Source organism: Podarcis raffonei, chromosome 16 (assembly GCF_027172205.1).
Source record: "Podarcis raffonei isolate rPodRaf1 chromosome 16, rPodRaf1.pri, whole genome shotgun sequence".
In the NCBI taxonomy this organism is placed as follows: domain Eukaryota; kingdom Metazoa; phylum Chordata; class Lepidosauria; order Squamata; family Lacertidae; genus Podarcis; species Podarcis raffonei.
This window is the reverse complement of record NC_070617.1, coordinates 3,085,632-3,106,854: the sequence shown is the minus strand read 5'-3', so window position 1 is coordinate 3,106,854 and position 21,223 is coordinate 3,085,632. Positions and strand designations below refer to the sequence as shown.

Sequence of the window (21,223 nt, the reverse complement as noted above, 5' to 3'; positions counted from 1 at the left end):
TCATGCTGGCCACATGACCCAGAAGCTGTACACCGGCTCCCTCGGCCAATAAAGCGAGATGAGCGCCGCAACCCCAGAGTCGGCCACGACTGGACCTCATGGTCAGGGGTCCCTTTACCTTTACCTTCTATCTGTCCTGAGCCTTCCAGTGTTCAACTTCATTGGATATCCCCAAGTTCTAAGGTTATGAGAGACAGAGAGAGAAGCTATTTTCTAAACCTTTGGGCCATCTAGCTCAGCATCATCTACACTGACTGTTTCAGTTCTCCAGAGTTTCAGACAATATGTCTTTCCAAAGCCTTACCTGACCATGCCAAAGTTTGAACCTAGGACTTTCTGCATGCAAAGCAGATGAGCCACCACCAGGCTGTGGACCTTCCCTTAAAAATAATAGCAATAGTCCAATCCCCATGGTTCTGGAGAGGTCAATAGGAAGCTGCCCTGTACCAAACCAGACCATTTGTCCATCTAGTATTATCTACGCCAACTGGCGGCAGCTCTCCAGACATTCCCAGCCTGCTTCTACACAGGAAACCAAATATGTCCCTGCATGTAGAAAGCTATCACCTTTCACCCTCAGCCATGACATGCTAATTTTCTCTGCACTGGGATTATTGGTTTGTTTACTTTCAGTGGAGGATCACTCTTCATGCTGAAGGTAGGGGTTCATTCATCTGTGTGGATTCTCCTCTAATAAAGAAGGAATCCTTGCATATAGACAACTAGTGTAGTAGAGTGAGATAAGGCTCCATCATATACTGATTTTCTTTTTTTTTTTATAATATTTTTATTAAGCAATTTTTATATTAATACAAACAAAACATACATAAACAAACAACAAATAATAACAGAACAAAAAACAGGTACCATTTCATATCCTAATTTCTTAAACCTTTCTTCCACGACTTCCTCTTGCCTCCCGTTTCTGTATTCCAAATTCTTATAATTATTCAGCGAATCTTCCCTTATTTTACTATAAATTTATGCTAATCATCCTTATTCTCTTTGTCTTAACCATTACTAATAGTAACCATTTATTTTAATCCAACATCATTCTAACTGTCATTAATTTTGTAGTATTTCTTTAAATAGTCCTTGAACTTTTTCCATTCTTCTTCCGCCGCTTCTCTTCCCTGGTTTCGGATTCTGCTCGTCATTTCTGCCAAGCCCATATAGTCCATCACCTTCATCTGCCATTCTTCCAGTGTGGGTAGATCCTGTGTCTTCCAGTACTTTGCAATGAGTATCCTGGCTGCTGTTGTAGCATACATAAAAAAAGTTGTATCTGTCTTTAACACCCCCTGGCCGACAATACCCAAGAGAAAGGCCTCTGGTTTCTTGGGGAAAGTATATTTAAATACCTTTTTCAGTTCATTATAAATCATTTCCCAGAATGCCTTAATCTTTGGGCACGTCCACCAGAGGTGAAAGAATGTACCTTCCTTTTCTTTACATTTCCAACATTTATTGTCAGGCAAATGGTAGATCTTTGCAAGCTTGACTGGGGTTATGTACCACCTATAAATCATTTTCATTATATTTTCTCTTAAGGCATTACATGCCGTGAATTTCAACCCGGTGGTCCACAACTTTTCCCAGTCAGCAAACATAATGTTATGACCAATGTCCTGAGCCCATTTAATCATACTTGATTTTACCGTTTCATCTTGTGTATTCCATTTCAGCAGCAGGTTATACATTTTTGACAAATTCTTAGTACTGGATTCTAACAGTTCAGTCTCTAATTTTGATTTTTCCACCTGGACATCATATACTGATTTTCTGTCTGCAAGGATTTTTATTTTATTTTCAGTAAGTAAATTTATTTATTTATTTATTTATTTTTGGTATGGAGGACCATTCCATCCTGTTAGTTCCCTTCCAGTGCTGCTGCACTGGTTTTCAGATCCAGAGCCTTTCATTGTTGGCAGATACTTATTTCCCCCCACAAAATTTATGTACTGCTTCATTGTAAGAAAGAGCAAAAAATCTCAAAGTGGTTTACAGAAATAATAAGATGATGATGATGATAATAATAATAATAATAATAATAATAATAATAATAATAATAATTTTTATTTATACCCCGCCCTCCCCAGCCAAGCCCGGGCTCAGGGCAGCTAACAAGCAATAATAAAAACAAGTTGAAGGAATACAACTTAAAAACAAGATTAAAATACAACAATTAAAATATTGAAACATTAAAATATTAAAATGCAGCCTCATCACAATGAAATTATCAGTAAGAATAGTTAAAGGGAACTGTTTAAAACATTAAAACAATAATTAAAATCACTGATGAGCTAAATACCAGATGTCTAGATAGACTTTGCCTAAACAAAAATGGTTTTTTTAGCAGGTGCCGAAAGGAATAGAGTGAAGCTGCCTTCCTGGTATCAGTCAGTCACTAAGTGTTTCTGCACAAGGAGCTAAGCCATGTGGATGTTCTCTCTGTCCGTACCTGCAGGCAGTAAACCATTTTGAATTTCCTTCCCGGCAGTTTCGGTGAGCGTGCAGCCAGTTGCCACCCCAATGCCGATCGTCGCTCACGCATCCATTGGTGGCGGCCTCACAACCTCCACATCTGTCAGCGGCAGTGGAGGACCCAACAGCGACAGCACAAAGAAGACACTAGTGACGCTTTTTGCTAACAACAGCGGTAAGGGGAGAGGCTTTGGATGGGAGGATCTTGGTTTGGGGGTGAGTGTTAGGATCTGCAGGCCACACACTTCAGATATCCCACTCACCCTAATACTTTGCCAAGGAAAATGGGTTTCTGTGGCCAGTACCAATCCTGCCAATTAAGTAAATGACCCACTTTCACATTTGCCACATTCATGCTTTGATGCCACTTTAAGAAGTTGTATTTTCCCTCAAATAATATTGGGAATCCCAGTGTATATGCAGTAGATAATTTGCTCCATCCTGCTGGAGCGCCATTTTGCATCTGACTCCACCACCAGTCCTCCTAGCCACTGTTTGGCCCTGAAGTGACAAAGCTGATCCCACAAAAGTTGGAAGTTGTAGGGCAGGTGACAGTGATGATTTTGCCTACTTGTCCTTCTCTTTTGTCCAGCTGGGACTCCTCTCGTTCAGCAAGGCGGGCAGCCTCTGATCCTCACGCAGAACCCAGGCTCTGGCCTCAGCACAGTGGTGACCCAACCAGTCCTCCGGCCTGTGCAGGTCATGCAGAACGCCAACCATGTGACCAATTCCCCGGTGACCAGTCAGCCCATCTTCATCACGACTCAGGTGAGGGAGTGGCAGCACCTCTTCTACCTCTCGATACCAGTTGCTGGGGGGGGGGTTGCAGTCAACAGGGTATGCCCCCCTTCTTGCCCAGCTTATGGGTTTTCCAAAGGCATCTCATTGGCTCTTGCAGGAAGTACAGGGTGGCCACAAAGTAGGTATACAGTTGAATCAGTGAAATTCATCACAACAGATTATATGGGTACACATCACTGACACACAACAAAGTAGCAGTTAAATTTCAGGCTGGCAGTTGGAAAGAATAGTGGAGTCAGATAAAAGGATTATTATACTGTTATTGTGAATGATGACGGCGAACTTGAGTCACGCACAAAGAAAGTTGATTCTAAAGCAGTATACTTTTGGACCACTCTGTATGTTGCCACATTGAGGATCCGACAGAGCTCTTCTTCTGTTGATAACTCTTTATGAGTACCTGGCACATTCCTGGTTTGTTTTTATGCAGATGTGTAGTTCATTTATTTCTTTTTCACATTTGGAGCTGGTGGATGGTACCATTGGCCTGTCACTGTGTTTCGTGGTAGACTTTAACTGGGCCAGCAGGGTGACACCTTGATCAATGAGCTGACTGAAATGTTAAGAGAACCCACTCATCTCCAGAGCTGTGTACGCTTTTTACTCAATGTTATAATAATCCAGAAACCTCTATAATATGGTGCCAGTCTGAACAATTCTATGTAAAAAAATTCTGCACTATTAATTTATTTGTACAATTTGTATTCCATTTAACTGCTAAAAACATTTGTATTTAGACAAGCCTACCCAGGTCCCTTAGTTCCTGTGGAATTGCAGCATGCAGCAGTCCTCATTGTCTGCCCCCAGGCCTGCTGTTGAGATAAGCCTGCTAAATCCACTTCTTTTTGCTTGCACGTTGCAGGGTTTCCCCGTGCGAAACGTCCGGCCTGTGCAGAACGCGATGAACCAGGTTGGGATTGTCCTGAATGTACAGCAAGGCCAGACAGTGCGGCCCATTACCCTTGTCCCAGGTAAAGCAGAGGCTGGAACTGTGAAAGTGAGGAGGGGTCAGGCTGCTGGGCCAGTAGGTGTCAAAAGGGAAGAAAAGAGGCCCAGGAAATTTCCCTCCAGCACCAGAGTATGGGCTGCGGAGGCAGGGCTATGCGAAAAGCTTCACGGTTTTGCTGCCACCTTCAGTGGGAGGGGCTTCCGCAGTCCCAGCCCCGCCTCCTTTGAAGGTACAGAGCTCCTATACACCTGTGTCTCTTTAGCCAAAGAAAGTGTGATGAATATATTATCTTCATATATATAATCCTAGAGGTTCGCTTATCTAGCATCTTTCTGCCTCATTTGGGTTTACAAAAAATGCAGCGCGAGGGCAGGCTTATCAAAGGTGGGACAAAAAGTACAGGAGTAGAAAGAGGGTAGCAGGAGGTGGAGGGAGAGTGGGGGCCGCACCAGGTTTCAGCCACAAAACCAGTTTGCACTGCATGGTAAACCAGGATTCATGGCTGACCGAAGTCATGGCTTAAAGTCTGCAGGGGTTTTTTCCTGCGTACTTCTGTTAAAAGCAAGAGAAAAGAGAGAGCGCATTTTCCATGCTGGGGGCAGGGAAGACTGCCTTCTTTTGGATTATGGGTGGGGAACATCTGTGGCCCTCCAAATGTTGCTGGACTCCCAGCCGCTCATCCCTGCCCAATGGCCGTTCTAATTGCTGGGGCTGCTGGGAGTTGTGGTCCAGCAGCAATTAGAGGACCACAGGCAATCTCCCACCACCCCTGGTTTCAGCCTGTGCAGTTTGTGTCATACAGACATTAAAAATAAGAACATTAAAATCCGTTTTTAAATCTATCAAACATCAACAGCCCAATATGTAATTGTTTTAGAGAATTGTACAAATCATATTTCTGCAAATATGAGCAAGTTGTTGTAAACTGTTTTTAATATTGTGTTTTAGTGTTGTAACCCGCCCTTGGACCTTAGGGTGAAGGGCAGGTAATAAATGTCTTCCAAGCTTAATATTTCCTAGATTCCTATTGCAATGATCTATGAAGTATGGCCACCTCTCGACCAGTGTCTGTAATGTTTAATTGGATCGAGGATGATGTGTTTGCAGGATAGATGTATTTAGTAAAAAAACAAACAAACGCAAAACAAAAACCCTGGTTAATCGCAGCCAGAAATTGAGAGACTTTCCTGTTCCATCTATATGGCGATGGCTCTAAAGTGCCTGGAGTTAGCATAAATGGGCAAGTTGACTGATTTGCCCCATAAGTGGAAGGGCACTTCCTTATAACAGCAGTAATTATTTTTCCAGGAGAGTCTCCTGGAACTGATTAGAATTTCTAGAATTAATGGAAATGAACAAGCTGACTGATTTGATCCATCGGAGGAATGGCACCTCCTTAATAGTTTAGTTTTAGGAGAGTCTCGAGGACCGACGGGACGGTAACTGTGCCCTCCTTTCCTTTGCAGCCCCAGGCACCCAGTTTGTGAAGCCTGCAGTCGGCGTCCCTCAGGTTTTCTCCCAAATGGCCCAGGTGAGACCTGGTCCGGCCATGCCGGTCCGGCCGTCTTCCAACACGTTCACGACGGTCATTCCAGCCACCCTTACCATCCGGAGCACAGTACCGCAGTCCCAGGCCCAACCGCAAAGTAAGTCCTCTCCCAGCACCTCCTCCACCACCACCACTCCTACTCCAGCACAGCCAGCCGCACTGGGACAGTTAACTGTACAGCAGCCAGGGCAGTCCACTCAAGCTACTAACCCCAAATTAGGTAAGACTTCCCGTGGAGAGGGAAACTAAAAATGAAAGAAAAAGAAAAACGGTATTACTTTGGTCCTCATTTGCCTGGAGGAGCTGGGAAACATTGTGGCCCCTGGGTTTTGCTGCGGCCCCTGCATTATGTGGGGCTCATGGCACAGCAAATGCTCACCGTTTGTTCATCCGATTGGGAGGTGGGCTAAGGAAAAACACTCCCGCTCTACTCCAGGGAAGGGCAGAATGTGAAAGTATGCAAATATAAGAAAAACAGCTCATGTCGATTAATGATTACTGTAATTTTAACCAGTGCGTTACAAGACTATTCGTCAATTACATTTAAATTTTTTTTCAAAGCATCTATGCATTTACTCTTCAGTTGGAACAGGTGACAATTTTTTTAAAAATGTCGCAATCCCTGCCTCTCAGGTTTATAGCCTGAAAAGGCATGGCACAAAAGGAAAAAGGGATGGGGAGGGAAGAAGAAAACCTTCCACTGAGGAACTCAGGATAGCATACATGATCCCACTGCCACCATTTCATCCCTCACACAAGAAACCTGTGAGATCATTCAGTCTGAGAAAAGATGGGCCCAAGGTCACCCAGTAAGCAGGGATTTGAACCTGGGGCACCCCAGCCCAGTAGCTCCTGCTTATTAAATGGTACATTCTCTGACATTGTCCCTGCAACATCCCTGTTAATAACACCTCGCTTCCATATATACAAAAGGTACTTAAGTCAGTCCATCCAAAGGCCGATGACCAATGGGCTCCATGTTCTCCAGTTGCTTATTACTAGTCCTTAGTTGTCAAGTCAAAGGAGGGAAATAAAGTGATATTAAAATCCAGTCTACAAGAGGGAAGGGATAGACCATGGCTTTCCTGTCCCTGCCATTTCCAGCAGGCTTACAGGATACGTCTCTCACTCTTGCAAGCCTTTATCTGTCTTTCATTCCAAGAAACTTAAGATACTGCTTTATATCAAGTCAGACCTTTGCTCCGTCTATCTCAGAATTGTTTACACTGACTGGCAGCAGTGCTCCTGGGTTTCAGATGGGAGTCCTTTTCCCAGCTCAGCCTAGGGTTGAACCTGGGACCTTCTGCATGCAAAGCAGATTCTCTGTCTACCTATTCATCTCTTTTGAAAGGGTGTGTGTGTGTGGAAGGAATGCACTTCCTGTATTTTGTTACCAAAACGCAGAAATTGCTTGGGTCTATATTTCCAAAGGGAATATAGTTAATGTTTTTCTATTAACTGCTTTGCCTGCCCTGTAACATACCTTGAAAGCTTACCAGCCCTCTCCTGCTTTCTCCATCTAACAATAATAATTAAAATATTCTGCTCCATCTCCCTGTTCTTCAACTTAAAAACGCTTGTCTCCCTGACAGTGAGCATTGCAAGTTTCGTGACGGTGAAAAGGCCCGGGGTGACGGGGGAGAACAGCAACGAGGTGGCAAAGCTGGTGAACACCTTGAACACGGTCCCTTCCCTCGGCCAGAGCTCGGGCCCCATTGTGGTCTCCAACAACAGCCCGGCCCATGTCCCCCAGAGAGCAGGCATCTCGGAGTCTTCGGCGCAGAAAGGTAAGCTCTGCCAGCAGCCTGGGCTTGGGCAGGTTCCGACTGTAACTTGATCCCAAACCACAGCATCAAGTTTCACTTTGGCCCATTGCACAGAAAACAGGAATTCCCTAGTGATGGAGGATGGTACTACGTGGGTGACTCCTCCCACTCACTCTGGGGGTGGTGCCATGCAAATATGCCCTCCCAATTCCACTCCTGCGCGCATGAAAGAGATAGGGGTGCACTATGGGAGCATTGACAGCACAGCCTGGACAGCTCTTTCCTCCATTGTTACATAGGGTGGGAAAGGAGATCCAGGGGAAAGGAAAGGAAAAATGTGACCAGCCCAAGTGAGAAGTCCAAAGAGGTAGTTGCAGGGCTTCTGGATGCTAGCCATGACCTTTTCTCCTTTTTTCTTCCCGTTACAGTCAGCTCCTCCCCCATCCCCGCCTTCGACCTGCAGGACAGCGGGCGGAAAGTCTGTCCCCGGTGCAATGCCCAGTTTAGAGTCACTGAAGCTTTAAGAGGCCATATGTGTGTAAGTAACCCCCTTCCCGAATTATGAGATCAAGGCCATTGCAGCGTTACACGCTGCTGGCAGCCGAGAATAAAGTCAAAGGACTATGGTGTCTGCCCAGAGCAGAAGCTCAAGTCGATTGCTGTTGCTAAAAAAACTGGGAGCTCAGGGAGCGGGGCGGTGGTGATGTCACCCTGCAAAGTTGATAGGCAGTGAGATTCAGGACTGAAAGGCGAAAGGACCTTTGTTTAAGCAAAGCCACAGTTGGAGGCAGGGATGCTTCTGAATACTAGTTGCTGGAACGGACGGGAGTGTGCTCTTGTACTCAGATCCCTCTCACAGGTTTCCCAGAGTCATCTGGTAGGCCACTGTGAGAACAGGATGCTGGGCTGGCCTGATCCAGTAGCTCTCGTCTTACATTCATATATTAACCTTAACTCGAGGACCTCCTCCTCCTTTCCTCAGTACTGCTGCCCTGAAATGGTGGAGTTCCTGAAGAAAGGGAAGCCCCTGGAGTCTGAACCAAATATCCAAGCCCCCAAGCCCCCCTCCCCGGAGAAAGCAGCCGCCGTCGCTTCGCCCCCCTCCTCCACCCCCATCCCCGCCCTCTCGCCGCCAGCCAAAGTCTCTGAGCACAGCGACGGCACGGGCGACGGGGCGCAGAGCAAGCTGATAATGCTGGTGGACGACTTCTACTACGGCCGGGACGGCGGGAAGGTGAACCAGCTGCTCAACTTCCCCAAGGTGCCAACGTCCTTCCGCTGCCCGCACTGCACCAAGAGGCTCAAGAACAACATCCGGTAAACGGTGATGGGTGAAGCGTTGTCAGGGAGGGGAGGGAGGAAGGGCTGCGGCAAAGCCAGGTGGAGGAGGAGGTGTGGCCCTTGGGAAGATTCTGGAGGTGATGGGCTTTTGCCGTCCAGCATTAGCTGGAGAGCCACAAACTCCCCACTCTGGTCTTAAAGAGAGCCAGCCCACTTTAAGGAGGTTTATCTGTTGTGTTTGGCTGCCAGCCTTGATGCCCATGCTCTGTCTCCATGGACAGAACCAGTCATGTTTCTGGATTCCAGTTGCTGGGAACTGCAGGAGGGAATAAGGCTCTTGTGCTCGGGTCCCGTTTGAGGATTTGCAAAGGCTAGAGGGGACCCATCTCCTTCCAGCATCCCCTTTCCCACAATGGCCAGCCAGAGTGCCTCTTCCAGGAAGCCCACGTGCAGGACACAAGCCCAATGCCAACACTCCCCAACAACCAATATTCAGAGAGGCAATCGGAGCTGCTGCCTGCAGTGAGCAGCAAGGGGAAACAAGCAGGAAGAGATTTCTCCCCCGCTTGAAGTAACCACAGAAACGTCTGCTCCTTTCCCCCACCCCTCCAGGTTTATGAACCACATGAAGCACCACGTCGAGCTGGATCAGCAGAACGGTGAGGTGGACGTCCACACCATCTGCCAGCATTGTTACCGGCAGTTTTCTACGCCCTTCCAGCTCCAGTGCCACTTGGAGAATGTACACAGCCCCTACGAATCGACCAGTAAGCTCTGCCCCAAAGTGTCTCCCCCTGTCCGTCCGTCCCCCCCGCAAAACATCTGAGCAGGGGCAGATGAGAAGGGTCTCCACGATGGTCACAGCCTGCACTGGAAAAAAGGCTTCCTTCAGAGGTTCCCTTTTCCTTTGGTGCAGAGGAGGACTGTCTGCTCTGCTCACCATGGACAGGGCAGGAAACAGTGGCATTATTTACAGGGCATCCATTTGACTTTGCAGAGTACCAGGGGCTGCTCCCTGCCCCAAGGGGGTTGCAGGAGGCAATAGGGGAAAGGGGAAGGATTTGCAGTTTTGAGCTGCATGTAATTAGGCATAGTTACAGTTTGGTCCAGGAGAATGGGAAACTAAACCTAAATATAAATTATTTTGCAGGCACGTTTCTTCGTTGCCTGATTTTGTTTCATGACCAACAGGGACCCTTAATGGGGCTTGGGGATGGTTATCTGAGGTTCAACCCAGACTTTGTTCCCGGGCCGGGCCCTGCAAGCCTTCTGCAGTTTGGGGTGGCACCTGAATCCTCCTGGCGTCCTCCTTTTTGACAGACTCCCTCTTGCGTTACAGCAAAATGCAAGATCTGTGAATGGGCTTTCGAGAGCGAGCCCATGTTCCTGCAGCACATGAAGGACACTCACAAGCCAGGGGAGATGCCCTACGTTTGCCAGGTATGGAGAACACCCCCCCCAAAAAAAAAACCCAGTTGGCTTCAACAAACTGAGAATCCACACTGGGTCTGGCCAGCCTGCTCTCCCCTTTGTTAGCTACAATGTAGTAGGAATGGAACTTCCATGCACAGAGGCAGTCTACCCCTGAATAACAGTTTCTGATGTATGGGAGTTTCTGTGCAGGGGGAGAAAGTGATATGGGAGAGCCATGGCCTTCGCACGCTCCTTATTTATTTATATATCTCTTGATTTTTTGATTTTTTTTTAATTTTTAAAACCGCCTCAAAGTTATTTACGAAATAATTATGAGCTTCCCACATTAAGCCATTGCTGAAGGCAAAATGCCAGACAAGAATTTGGAGGGCTTGTATCAGATAGTTGCTTTACTTATTGCTCACCTGATTTTAATGCTTATCACTTCTTTCCAAAAACATACTGTAACATACGAGAAATCTGTGACTGTTCGTTTCGGCGTTGCTGTTTTTTTTTTTTTACTGTACTGTAATTTGCAAAAGGAAAAAAAAAGTATATCCATGCTTCTGTGCTCATGGCTCCCTCCAGGTCTGCCAGTACCGCTCGTCACTCTACTCCGAAGTAGACAGCCACTTCCGAATGGTCCACGAGGACACGCGGCACCTCCTCTGCCCTTACTGCCTCAAGGTCTTCAAGAACGGCAACGCCTTCCAGCAGCATTTCATGAGGCACCAGGTAAATTGGCCTTGCAGGTGAAGCGCTCGCCTGGTTCCCTTGGTGACTGGGAATGGCATGCAGGCCAGCTGAATTCACTGGCCCTCCTCCTCAGCTCAACCCGAGGCCATAGAGGTCTCAGAAGCGTTTCCCAGAGGTGCCTTGCAACTCTGTATCTGGTTTCAGCTTCCCTTTTAAGGGGTAGTGGGAGAATGTAACAGAAAGTAAAAACCAGGACAAAAAATTCTAAAGGGGGGTGGTGGGGAAGATGCAGGGATATAGAAATAGTTATTGATTTCCCACCCTTATTGTTATTTTTATCTTGAGGCCTACCTGTGCATTAGAATGAGGCCGGAGAGTCCTGAGGGTAGTGGCTAGTGTTGGGATACTGCCAGGGAGACAAAGGCCATCATGTCTCCACGTCGATTCCGGACAATCCATCAATCTCCCGTAGATACAGTATCAGTCAATTAGCGACACGAGCCTCAGAAATAGCTTTCCACATTCCAGACTCGTGCACGCTCTTTCAGCAGAGTTCGCACAACGAAAGATGCACCCAGGAGAGCATTATTTACAACTTTATTCAGCGTTGGTCAGAACAAAGAAAAACATGACTGCCTGCCGGCGTGTCCAGGCACAGAGACAAAAGCTATATACAAAAAAGAGAAACTTCCTGTGAGCCGGAAGTACGCAGACTGTGACTCAAACAACAGCCTGCTCCCTTTTTAAGGTGGAACGGAAATATCCTAACAGTTAGAACAGGGGTCAGCAAACTTTTTCAGCAGGGGGCCAGTCCACCGTCCCTCAGACCTTGTGGGGGGCCGGACTGTATTTTTTTGGGGGGGGGGGATGAACGAATTCCTATGCCCCACAAATAACCCAGAGATGCATTTTAAATAAAAGGACACATTCTACTCATGTAAAAACACGCTGATTCCTGGACCGTCTGCAGGCCAGATTTAGAAGGCAATTGGGCCGGATCCGGCCCTGGGCCTTAGGTTGCCTACCCATGGGTTAGAATGTCAACCTAGGACCTGGAAGAGACCAGGGGTCAAATCCCTGCTTGGCCACATGGCGCTCCCTGTGGGTGACCTTGGGCCAGTCACTGCCTCTTAGCCTAACCTACCGCACAGGATTGTTGTGGGTATATAATGGTGGGTAAGAACACCAGCCAAGTGGTGACCACACTGGCCGTGTCAGCGGCATCTGGAGGGGCCGCGGGTTCCCCACCCTCCCTTTACGACAAAAGCCACTGTCTGCTGTTGCTGCTTCCTCCACCTGCAGCAGCTGGGTGACCTTGGGCCAGTCACACTTCTTTGAAGTCTCTCAGCCCCACTCACCTCACAGAGTGTTTGTTGTGGGGGAGGAAGGGAAAGGAGAATGTTAGCCGCTTTGAGACTCCTTTGCGTAGTGATAAAGCGGGATATCAAATCCAAACTCTTCTTCTTCCATGCCACTCCAATTCCTCCCGCAGAAGAAGAGCATCTATCACTGCAACAAGTGCCGGCTGCAGTTCCTCTTTGCCAAGGACAAGATTGAGCACAAGCTGCAGCACCACAAAACCTTCCGCAAGCCCAAGCAGCTGGAGGGGCTAAAACCAGGCACCAAGGTACGGAGAGGGACACCTGGGGGGGCCGGGGGGGGGCAGAAGCAGCCGTGCCTCTCTTTTAAATCAAGCCAGGCCTCGGGAACAGACAGGCAGTCCTCACTGCACAATCTAGCGGGCAGACATTACTAAGGTTCCCTGTCTGTGTGGTTCCCCACGCCACTTTCTTTTTTAAGGCACAAAGTGACAGGCTGGCTGGTTGAAATGTTTGCGGACCAGAAACTTGCGTGGACTTGTTTGCATAGTTTCCCTGGGCTCCCAACCTGCCTGTAGTGGGTAGAGCACTGGACTTCAGGATTCAGCAGGATTCAAATTCTCTCCCCCTCCCACGCCACCCCATCAGCCATGAAGCTCACTAGATGTGATCCTGGCATGTCTTTCAGCCTAGCCTACCTCACAGGGCAGTTGCGAGAATAACATGGGGAGGAGATGTCTGTAGGCCACCTTGAAAGGTGGGATATAAATATAAGACACGAATAAAATACATTTCCAGCTAGTTCCTCTGTCCCCATCTTTAATGCTGATCGATTTCTGGCTTCCCCTCAGCTGGTGAGGAAGGTTACTGGGGAGTGGGTAACCCCTCCCACTTTTCCCAGGGGTGGGGCTATGCAAATGAGGTGCAGGCATCATTTTGAGATTTTTCCCTTTTTTGAAACCCCATCTGTATCTGTATAGCGCTCGAGTGTTTTCATTGCAGTCTCTCTCCTCCTCTGCGCCACAGGTCACCATCAGGGCCTCCCGAGGGCAGCCGCGGACGGTGCCCTTGTCTGCCAACGACATGCCCCCAGGCCTCCTCCAAGACACCACCTTGCTCTCAGCCTCGGCGGACCCCCAGCCCAACTTCCTGTGCCCACCCTACCAGAGGAACATCCAGAAGAAAGCCGTCAGGAAGATGTCAGAGCTCATTACTAAATTTCCCACTAAAACATCTCTTAGAAATAATAATCTGTGGCGGGTGGGTGGGGAGAACTGTACTGTTCAGTGGTTCAGATTCTGCAGCTTCCTCCTTACGTTCGACAGCTGCTGCTTTGCATTACTTTTGTGAGGAAGGTGACTTGACGTGGAGGCAGGGACAGCTTGGACAGAAGGGCTTGCTGGAGGGAGTTTAGGGAACCGCATTTGGCCCTTCGGCCTGAGGTTCCTCCCAACCCCTGGTATAGATGCTTCCCTGCACTGTCCCTGCCAGGGGAGCAAAGAGGAAGCCGCCTCTGCTGTCAGCTGAACACCTGGCCAGGTGTGGGACTCCAGCTACAAAATCCAAATCCTGCACTTTGACTTGGGTGCACAATGACCCAAAGGTCCTTTACAGAATTGCTCATTTAATTTGGTGGTGTTTTGGTTTGTTTGTTTTTAATAAAAAAAGCAATAGGGCTCCATTTTCAAGGTTTTTCTCTTAACGCAAGTGTCTGGTCCTTATGGCTTAAGGCGATACAGGACAACAAGCCAGGAAGGAGTCCACAGCTGCGGCACTAGCCTGTCGCTTTGTCAACCGTGATCCAAAGCCTCTTGAGAGCCAGTGTGGTGTAGTAGTTAAGAGCGGTAGATTTGTAATCTGGGGAACCGGGTTCGATTCCCCGCTCCTCCACATGCAGCTGCTGGGTGACCTTGGGCTAGTCACACTTCTCTGAAGTCTCTCAGCCCCGCTCACCTCAGAGAGTGTTTGTTGTGGGGGAGGAAGGGAAAGGAGAATGTTAGCCGCTTTGAGACTCCTTTGGGTAGTGATAAAGCGGGATATCAAATCCAAACTTCTTCTTCTCTTGCAACCCTCTTAGCGAAACCCACATCCTTTGTTGGAACCCAGCCCCTGACCGGCTCCCCCTTTCTCTCCGCAGGAGCGTCCTTGGCCGGCAAACGTGTCTGGAGTGCAGCTTCGAAATCCCGGATTTCCCAAACCACTTCCCCACCTATGTCCACTGCTCGCTATGCCGTTACAGCACCTGCTGCTCCCGCGCCTATGCCAACCACATGATCAAGTAAGTCAGGCCAAGCGGTTTTCTCTTCCTCCTCCTCTGATCTTTTGGTGCAGTGGCTAACTCTTCCCTTCCGGCTGAAGCGGGAGGGGGCAAGAGTGTGCCTGCTCTTCTCTTTTTTTGACCTGCGCACCCACTTTTGCTGGGCTGAAGTGTTTGCTGGGCCTTGTTAAGGAAGTGGGTGGCTTGTGGGAGTCCATAAGAATTTTTCTCTTTCCTCATTTGTGTGTTTGCTTGCTCTCTTTTTACCAGCAACCACGTTCCTCGCAAGAGTCCGAAGTACTTGGCCTTGTTCAAAAACTACACTGCTTGGTAAGGCAGAAATTTCCCTGGAACAATAATTTCCTTTCTTTACCTGCTAGCTAGCACCTTTTTTATGTTCTGGTGTGTTGTTCGTCTACACCGTGGACCTAAACCTGCCTTAATAATCCTTCTCTCACACCTAATATTTGTAACTCTGGCCCAGTTGGGGGTAGTCAAGCCAAGAATGCCTTCTCAGCCTCTTCAGCGACCTACAGTTCCCAGAATTCCTTGCAGGGTGGCTGGAGCTATGATAATTAAAATGAGAGGGATTTGGTTCATGTGCTATGTTAAAGAAAGTGATGGCAATGACAATGAGGACTTTGCTTGTGGTTTGTTTGGAGATAAGCAAACCATGAATCAATAAGTCACCTGAAGCCTCTGCTGGAGCCCTCAGGTTGGGAAACGCTGGTTTAGACCATTTTAAGTCTGTGAGCTGAACTGGTGTTACGACTTGTATTTTTATAGTGTAGATTTGCCTCATGAGCTTTCCTGTGTGTGATTTATCTAATCGCTTTTGTGCTGATCGCAAATGGCAGTTCCTGGGTCTGGAGTACAAATGCTGCAGAACCTCAGCTCAAAATGCTTGACTCCAGCCTTAGTGGAGAGAGCACTTTGAGGGGTTGGCTTTTCGAACATTGGATTAATAACTTTTTAAACCAGCCCTGCAAGGTCTGTGGTTGTTTTCAAAACCTTGTTTTCTGACATGCTTCATCAGTGAGGCTTAGACAGTTTTCGTGTGTGTGTGTGTGTAAGTAATGAATGTGTTGGAATTCTTGGCACTTATAACAAGATCGCCAAAGAATCACATCAAGGGGCTTCAAGTTCCCCACCCTGATGTGATTTATCTTCTGAGCAGCTAAATCAAGATGTGCATTGCCAGGGAAGAGGGGGTGTCGTTGTTGTTGTTTGTCTACAAGGGAAGATGTTTGGGAATCAAATATGCTTGCTGGTGGCAAGATCCTACCACAAGGGATGACCTTCCTTCTTTTCATTTCTGCCTCACAGCGGAGTGCGATTGGCTTGCTCGGCTTGTCTCTTTGCCACATCGGAAGGCGACGCGATGGCCAAGCACCTTGTCTTCAACCCCTCGCACGAATTCAGCAACGTACTCCTACGAGGTGAGGGCTGGAGGGGGCAGGTGGAAATCGGATGATGCAGCACAGCTCCTCCCAACTCCTCCACTCCCAGCGTTTGCTCATTTAAACAGACTTCCTCACCAAAAAGAATCATCAACACCACATGTGTCTTATAAGCCAGGAAACGGCTTTATACTGGTCCATCTCAGCATTGCCCACACTGATTAGTAGCAGCTTCCCATGGTTTCGAACTGAGACTCTCTTTTGAGAGAGAGAGAGAGAGAGAGAGAGGCATTTCCTCTCTGTTTTATTGCAAGCCTGTTTGAACACTTCACTCTTGCCCTTGCTGCAGTTCTACTCCCTCTGCCATCCCCGCCATTCCCGTTGCCTTGATACTTCCAGCCTTTTTGCTCTTCCTTTCCCAACAAGCTCAGAGACGGAAGTCCTTGGGGGCAGCTGCCTAGGAAACTCTGGGTTCAAAGAGCAATGGATCTGGGTTTAATTCTCAGAACGTGCCCACAAAACTTGTCCTTGAGACACACACATTGGGGTATCAACAAGGGGTGAGGAAATAAAGGGAAGGCAATGGTGTTGCCCACTAGATAGGTACAAAAAGGTCCAGGACTCTTCCAGGAAGATCACCAGGCCACAGCGGTGCTTGACTGAGGGGCAAGACAGATTTGCAGGCTTGAACAGGAGGGTGCCAACAGGAGAGCAAGGCCAGTTTCTGGAAGGCAGAATAGGCAGGGAGAGGATGGGGGAGCTAGTCTGCTGCGTAGGGGAGCCAGGGAGGGGCAAAGCATGGCATGGTGTCTGAGCTGCTTGCAACTGGTTCTCCGTCGCCTTCCTAAGAGGCAGTTTATATGCTGATGGAAAAGAGTAGTGATGGATTGCTGTGCAGACTCAGGGTATGGCTACTAGTTCCCAGAAGGCCCCTGGATTTTCCTCTGCCCCCGTGCTGTGAGTCCACCTGTTGCCACTGACCCTGGCTGGCTGTCCAGTCCCTTTGTGTGTTCCTTGTTAACAAGCCGCCTGGTGCAAGCTCAGCCTCTCAATACTTTTATTTCCTCTTTTTTTCTAACAGGTTCCACCTGGAGTTCACATTCAAGGTAAATTTCCCCCAATTTCCCTCCCATCTGGGCAGATTCATGAGGGATTTTCCTCTTTCTTTACTGCAAAACTGGCCCTGTTACAAGTGCCACATCATACCCATTCCACATTTGTGAGAAATATTTTATTGTGGTAGCACCCACACTCTGAGATGCCCTGTGTATCGACAGGGAAGGTGACTTCACTGTACTCTTCTTACTGCCTGAAAAAACATTTTTGTTCAGCCTCCCCAGACGTGCAGAATGTAGATACATGTTTTAATCTGCTTTTAGTTAATTGCTGTGATCTTTTCTCTTTTGAATCATCTTGAGAGTTGTTTTGTATGGTTTTTACTGATAATTTTATTGCTTTATTCACTTTGTAAACTGCTTTTGAGATCCCCCCCCCCTTAAGCAGTGTGTAAACTTGATGAGATAAAGAAAGAAAGAAAAATACTCAAGGATCTTCCCCGTCTTTCTTTTTTTCTCCCACCCTTCAGGCCTGCCCAGCCCTTTGACAGAGACGTGAAGGCCCCCAGCTCCACCTACCCGCCAATCAAAGCTGCTACTGTGAACACGGCCTCGCCTCTGCCTGAGGACGAGAAAGAGAAGGAGGCGCCTGAAGCCGGCAACAGACCCCCTGTCGTCGCTCCCACTCCGGCTCCCACCACTATCCAGGAGGACGAAGACGAGTGCTTGAACGTGGAAGATGAGGACGAGGAGCCGCCGGCGAAGGAAGCGCCTGAGCCGGCGAGCCGAAAGGAGCAGCTCTCGGTGAAGAAGCTACGGGTGGTCCTCTTCGCCCTGTGCTGCAACACGGAGCAGGCGGCGGAGCACTTCAAGAACCCCCCGCGGCGGATCCGGCGCTGGCTTCGGCGGTTCCAGGCTTTCCAGGAGGAGAACGTGGCCTCCCTGTCAGAGGGGAAGTACCTGAGCTTCGAGGCGGAGGAGAAGCTGGCAGAGTGGGTTCTCACACAGCGGGAGCAGCAGCTGCCGGTCAACGAGGAGACCCTCTTCCAGAAGGCCACCAAGATCGGGCGGTCCTTGGAAGGCGGCTTCAAGATCTCCTACGAGTGGGCCGTCCGCTTCATGCTCCGGCACAACCTCAGCACGCACAACCGCCGGGCGGTGGCCCACCCTCTGCCCAAGGACGTCGAGGGCAGTGCCAGCTGCTTCATTGAGTTCGTGCAGCGGCAGATCCACACCCAGGACCTGCCTCTATCCATGATCGCCGCCATCGACGAGATCTCCCTCTTCCTGGACGTGGAAGTGCTCTGCAGCGACGACCGGAAGGAGAACGCCTTGCAGACGGTGGGGACGGGGGAGCCCTGGTGCGACGTGGTCCTGGCCATCTTGGCTGACGGGAGCGTGCTGCCCACCCTCGTCTTCTACCGGGGCCGGGTGGAGCAGGCCGCCAACGTCCCGGAGACGATTGTGCTGGAGGTGAAGGAGGGTGGCTACAGCGACGACGAGATCATGGAGTCGTGGTCCTCCACGGTGTGGCACAAGCACATAAAGAGCCAGAACAGCAAAGGCATGCTGGTCCTGGATTGCCACCGGACGCACCTCTCGGAAGAGGTCCTCTCCGTGCTGAGCTCCTCCAACACGCTGCCGGCCGTCGTCCCTGCCGGCTGCAGCTCCAAAAACCAGCCGCTGGACGTTTGCATCAAAAGGACCGTGAAAAACTTCTTGCACAAAAAGTGGAAGGAGCAGGCCAAGGAGATGGCCGACTCCACGTGCGACTCGGACATCCTCCTCCAGCTGGTCCTGTGCTGGCTGGCCGAGGCGCTCGAGGTCATCAGCGACTGCCCCGAACTGGTCCAGCAGTCCTTCCTGGTGGCCAGTGTGCTGCCGGGCCCCGATGGCACGGCCAACACACCCACCCGCAACGCCGACATGCAGGAGGAGCTCATTGCCTCGCTGGAGGAGCAGCTGAAGCTCAACAACGAGCCACAGGAGGAAGAGGAGGAGGAGGAAGAGGCAGAGCTGCAGGACGGGGCATCGGTCGCGCCAGCCGAGGAATCTGCCAACCCCGAGATCCTCCACCAGCTCTTTGAAGGGGAGAGCGAGACAGAATCGTTCTACGGCTTTGAGGATGCTGACTTGGATCTGATGGAAGTCTGAGTGCTTTCCCCCTTGATCCAGAGAAAGAAGTTCTTTTCCTCTCTCTTTTATATATATATAGATATATATAGAGATATATAGATATATATATAAAAGAAAATCAATGTTGGATGAGACCATTTTCACTTCCCTGTGGATCTGTGGCTACGGGAGATTAGTAGGTGAACACGCAGACTAATAGCCATTTTATGCTGTCTGTTCATTTCTTTAAAAAGAAAAAAATGTGCTTAATTTGTTTTTGTTTTTTCTTAAATCACTGTGTTGCTATTTTCTGAAGATACATTGTGGGTGAATTATTTTTTGCTTTTCATTTTCTTTACCTCACTGTATTATAGTTTCTGGGTTGTGTTTGTTTTATACTGTGCAAAAAAAGGTTTTTAATTAAGCCACATCATCAATGTGACCTTTTTTCTTTTGAAAAAACCAAGGAACACCAATATGTAGCTAAAGAATGAAAATCTCTACACCCCACCCCCACTTTTTTAAAAAATTGTCATAACACAGACCTCCCCTACCCTTCCCCATTTTAACACTTGGATCCAGAAATGTTGATTTCTAGGTGATAACATCTTTTCTTTCTTTTAAGGTATGAATGTTTCCTTTAACACATTGAACATTCTGTAGCTGCCCTTTGAAAATTTGAGGTTTCCTTATTAACAAAGAGGACAGCAATTAAAGGCCGACACCGTTGTTTAGGGACAGGAAAGGGGTTGATCCCGCCTGTTGGTCACCAGCAAATGGATCTTTATAGACATAGAAGTGCCATGCTTTGGGTTGACCGATGATCTACTTTGGTCGAGAGTTATCTGGACTTCCAGGCAGCTGTCGTAACTTCCTCGTCTGTTGGCTAAACTACTGGGCACCTGCTCCTTCGGATTCCTAACAAGAGTATAAACTGTGGAAGCTTCAAGCCTTTTGACAACTCCGTTCAGGTTGGCAACATCCTTTCCGGTTGGCTCCTTGGTTGCAAGCTAAGCCTCTCCTGGACCATTGACTTTAAACCTTCTGGAAACTTATCGATAGCTACTGAATCCTGCTTTCTCCGACGGCGCCAAGACACACTACGTACCCCGAATTTGCTACTTCGGTTGAACCCAGCTACACACTCAAAAAACAAGGGAGAACTTGTTTTTATTTTTCACTGCCAGCGTAAAAAACAGAGACAAAAGAAAGACAAAAAGAGAGATGTTTTTTCTACTGTTTGCATGTTTGAGAGTTTTTTAAAAATCGTAACGTATTATGGTCTGAACAATGAAAAGCATTTTGACATGACGAAAGAACGTGGGAGCCTTCCCCGCCCTTCATGCCACTTCTGGTTTTACTTTTTTCCGTTGAAGTTTTAAGACTCTCCTCTGTGGCCGACGCCTTCCCTCCCTTTCCCCGAAGCCCCCAATATGCCCACCCCGCTCCCCACCCCATTGACTCAAGGGAAGAAGGAAACAGGGTGGGCTGACCTGTAAATGATTAATCTCTAAAATGTACATACGTGGAACATTTAATAAAGCCAGGGAAATGGATTTATAAACGCTGTGTTTTTATTATGGAGAATGACAGCTGGATGGGGCAGGTTGAAGTTTTGTGCGCCTTGTAAATTAACAGGAGCTTCAGGCAGGATGCCCAATACACCTGGTGTCCTCCATCCAGGTGTTTTCATCTTCCATCAGCCCAAGGCAGCACAGCTGAATGATGCTGAGGTTACCGGGAGGGTATGGATGCTGATGGAGCCTAAAGCAGCTGTGGTGTAGCAAAAGGGGGCACTCAGCTGCGTTTTCAGTTGTGGGGTCCAGAGGAAAGTTATTTGGGCCAGATCCCCAAAGAGAGTCTTGTCTCTTCTGTACATTTGGAATATTGTGTACAGTTCTGGTTGCCACATCTCAAAAAGGATATTGGCAGAGTCAGAAGAGGTTCAGAAAAGGTCCACCAAGAGGTGACCTTGTAGAAAAGCACAAAATTAGCAACTGGATAGTTTTTTTCTCCCTGTTATACAACACTAGAATCCCTTCCTTCCTTGGACGCACAGATTACCACCCCAGCCCCTGCCCAAAGTGGATCTTGCCATCCCATCATCTTTCCCCTTTCCAGTCCAAGGGGCTCATCTT

The 21,223-nt window shown here is 48.4% G+C and overlaps 1 protein-coding gene across 3 annotated transcripts in view; it reads left to right on the top strand.

Moving 5' to 3' along the window:
- Positions 1–20,649, top strand: part of POGZ (pogo transposable element derived with ZNF domain) — a 39,852-nt gene extending 19,203 nt beyond the window's left edge. For 2 of the 3 annotated variants that reach the window (XM_053369421.1, XM_053369422.1), the window contains exons 3-19: positions 2,501–2,659; positions 3,077–3,252; positions 4,148–4,256; positions 5,701–6,003; positions 7,376–7,570; positions 7,978–8,087; positions 8,532–8,866; positions 9,443–9,597; positions 10,170–10,270; positions 10,832–10,978; positions 12,432–12,566; positions 13,285–13,457; positions 14,396–14,536; positions 14,786–14,845; positions 15,842–15,954; positions 16,997–17,021; positions 17,501–20,649. In XM_053369421.1, the coding sequence (XP_053225396.1) occupies positions 2,501–2,659; positions 3,077–3,252; positions 4,148–4,256; positions 5,701–6,003; positions 7,376–7,570; positions 7,978–8,087; positions 8,532–8,866; positions 9,443–9,597; positions 10,170–10,270; positions 10,832–10,978; positions 12,432–12,566; positions 13,285–13,457; positions 14,396–14,536; positions 14,786–14,845; positions 15,842–15,954; positions 16,997–17,021; positions 17,501–19,124 (4,061 nt within the window). In that variant the 3' untranslated portion in view covers positions 19,125–20,649. The remainder of the gene's footprint in view (positions 1–2,500; positions 2,660–3,076; positions 3,253–4,147; positions 4,257–5,700; positions 6,004–7,375; positions 7,571–7,977; positions 8,088–8,531; positions 8,867–9,442; positions 9,598–10,169; positions 10,271–10,831; positions 10,979–12,431; positions 12,567–13,284; positions 13,458–14,395; positions 14,537–14,785; positions 14,846–15,841; positions 15,955–16,996; positions 17,022–17,500) is intronic. The other variant, XM_053369423.1, reaches the window with a different exon arrangement.
- Positions 20,650–21,223: the final 574 nt, after the last annotated feature.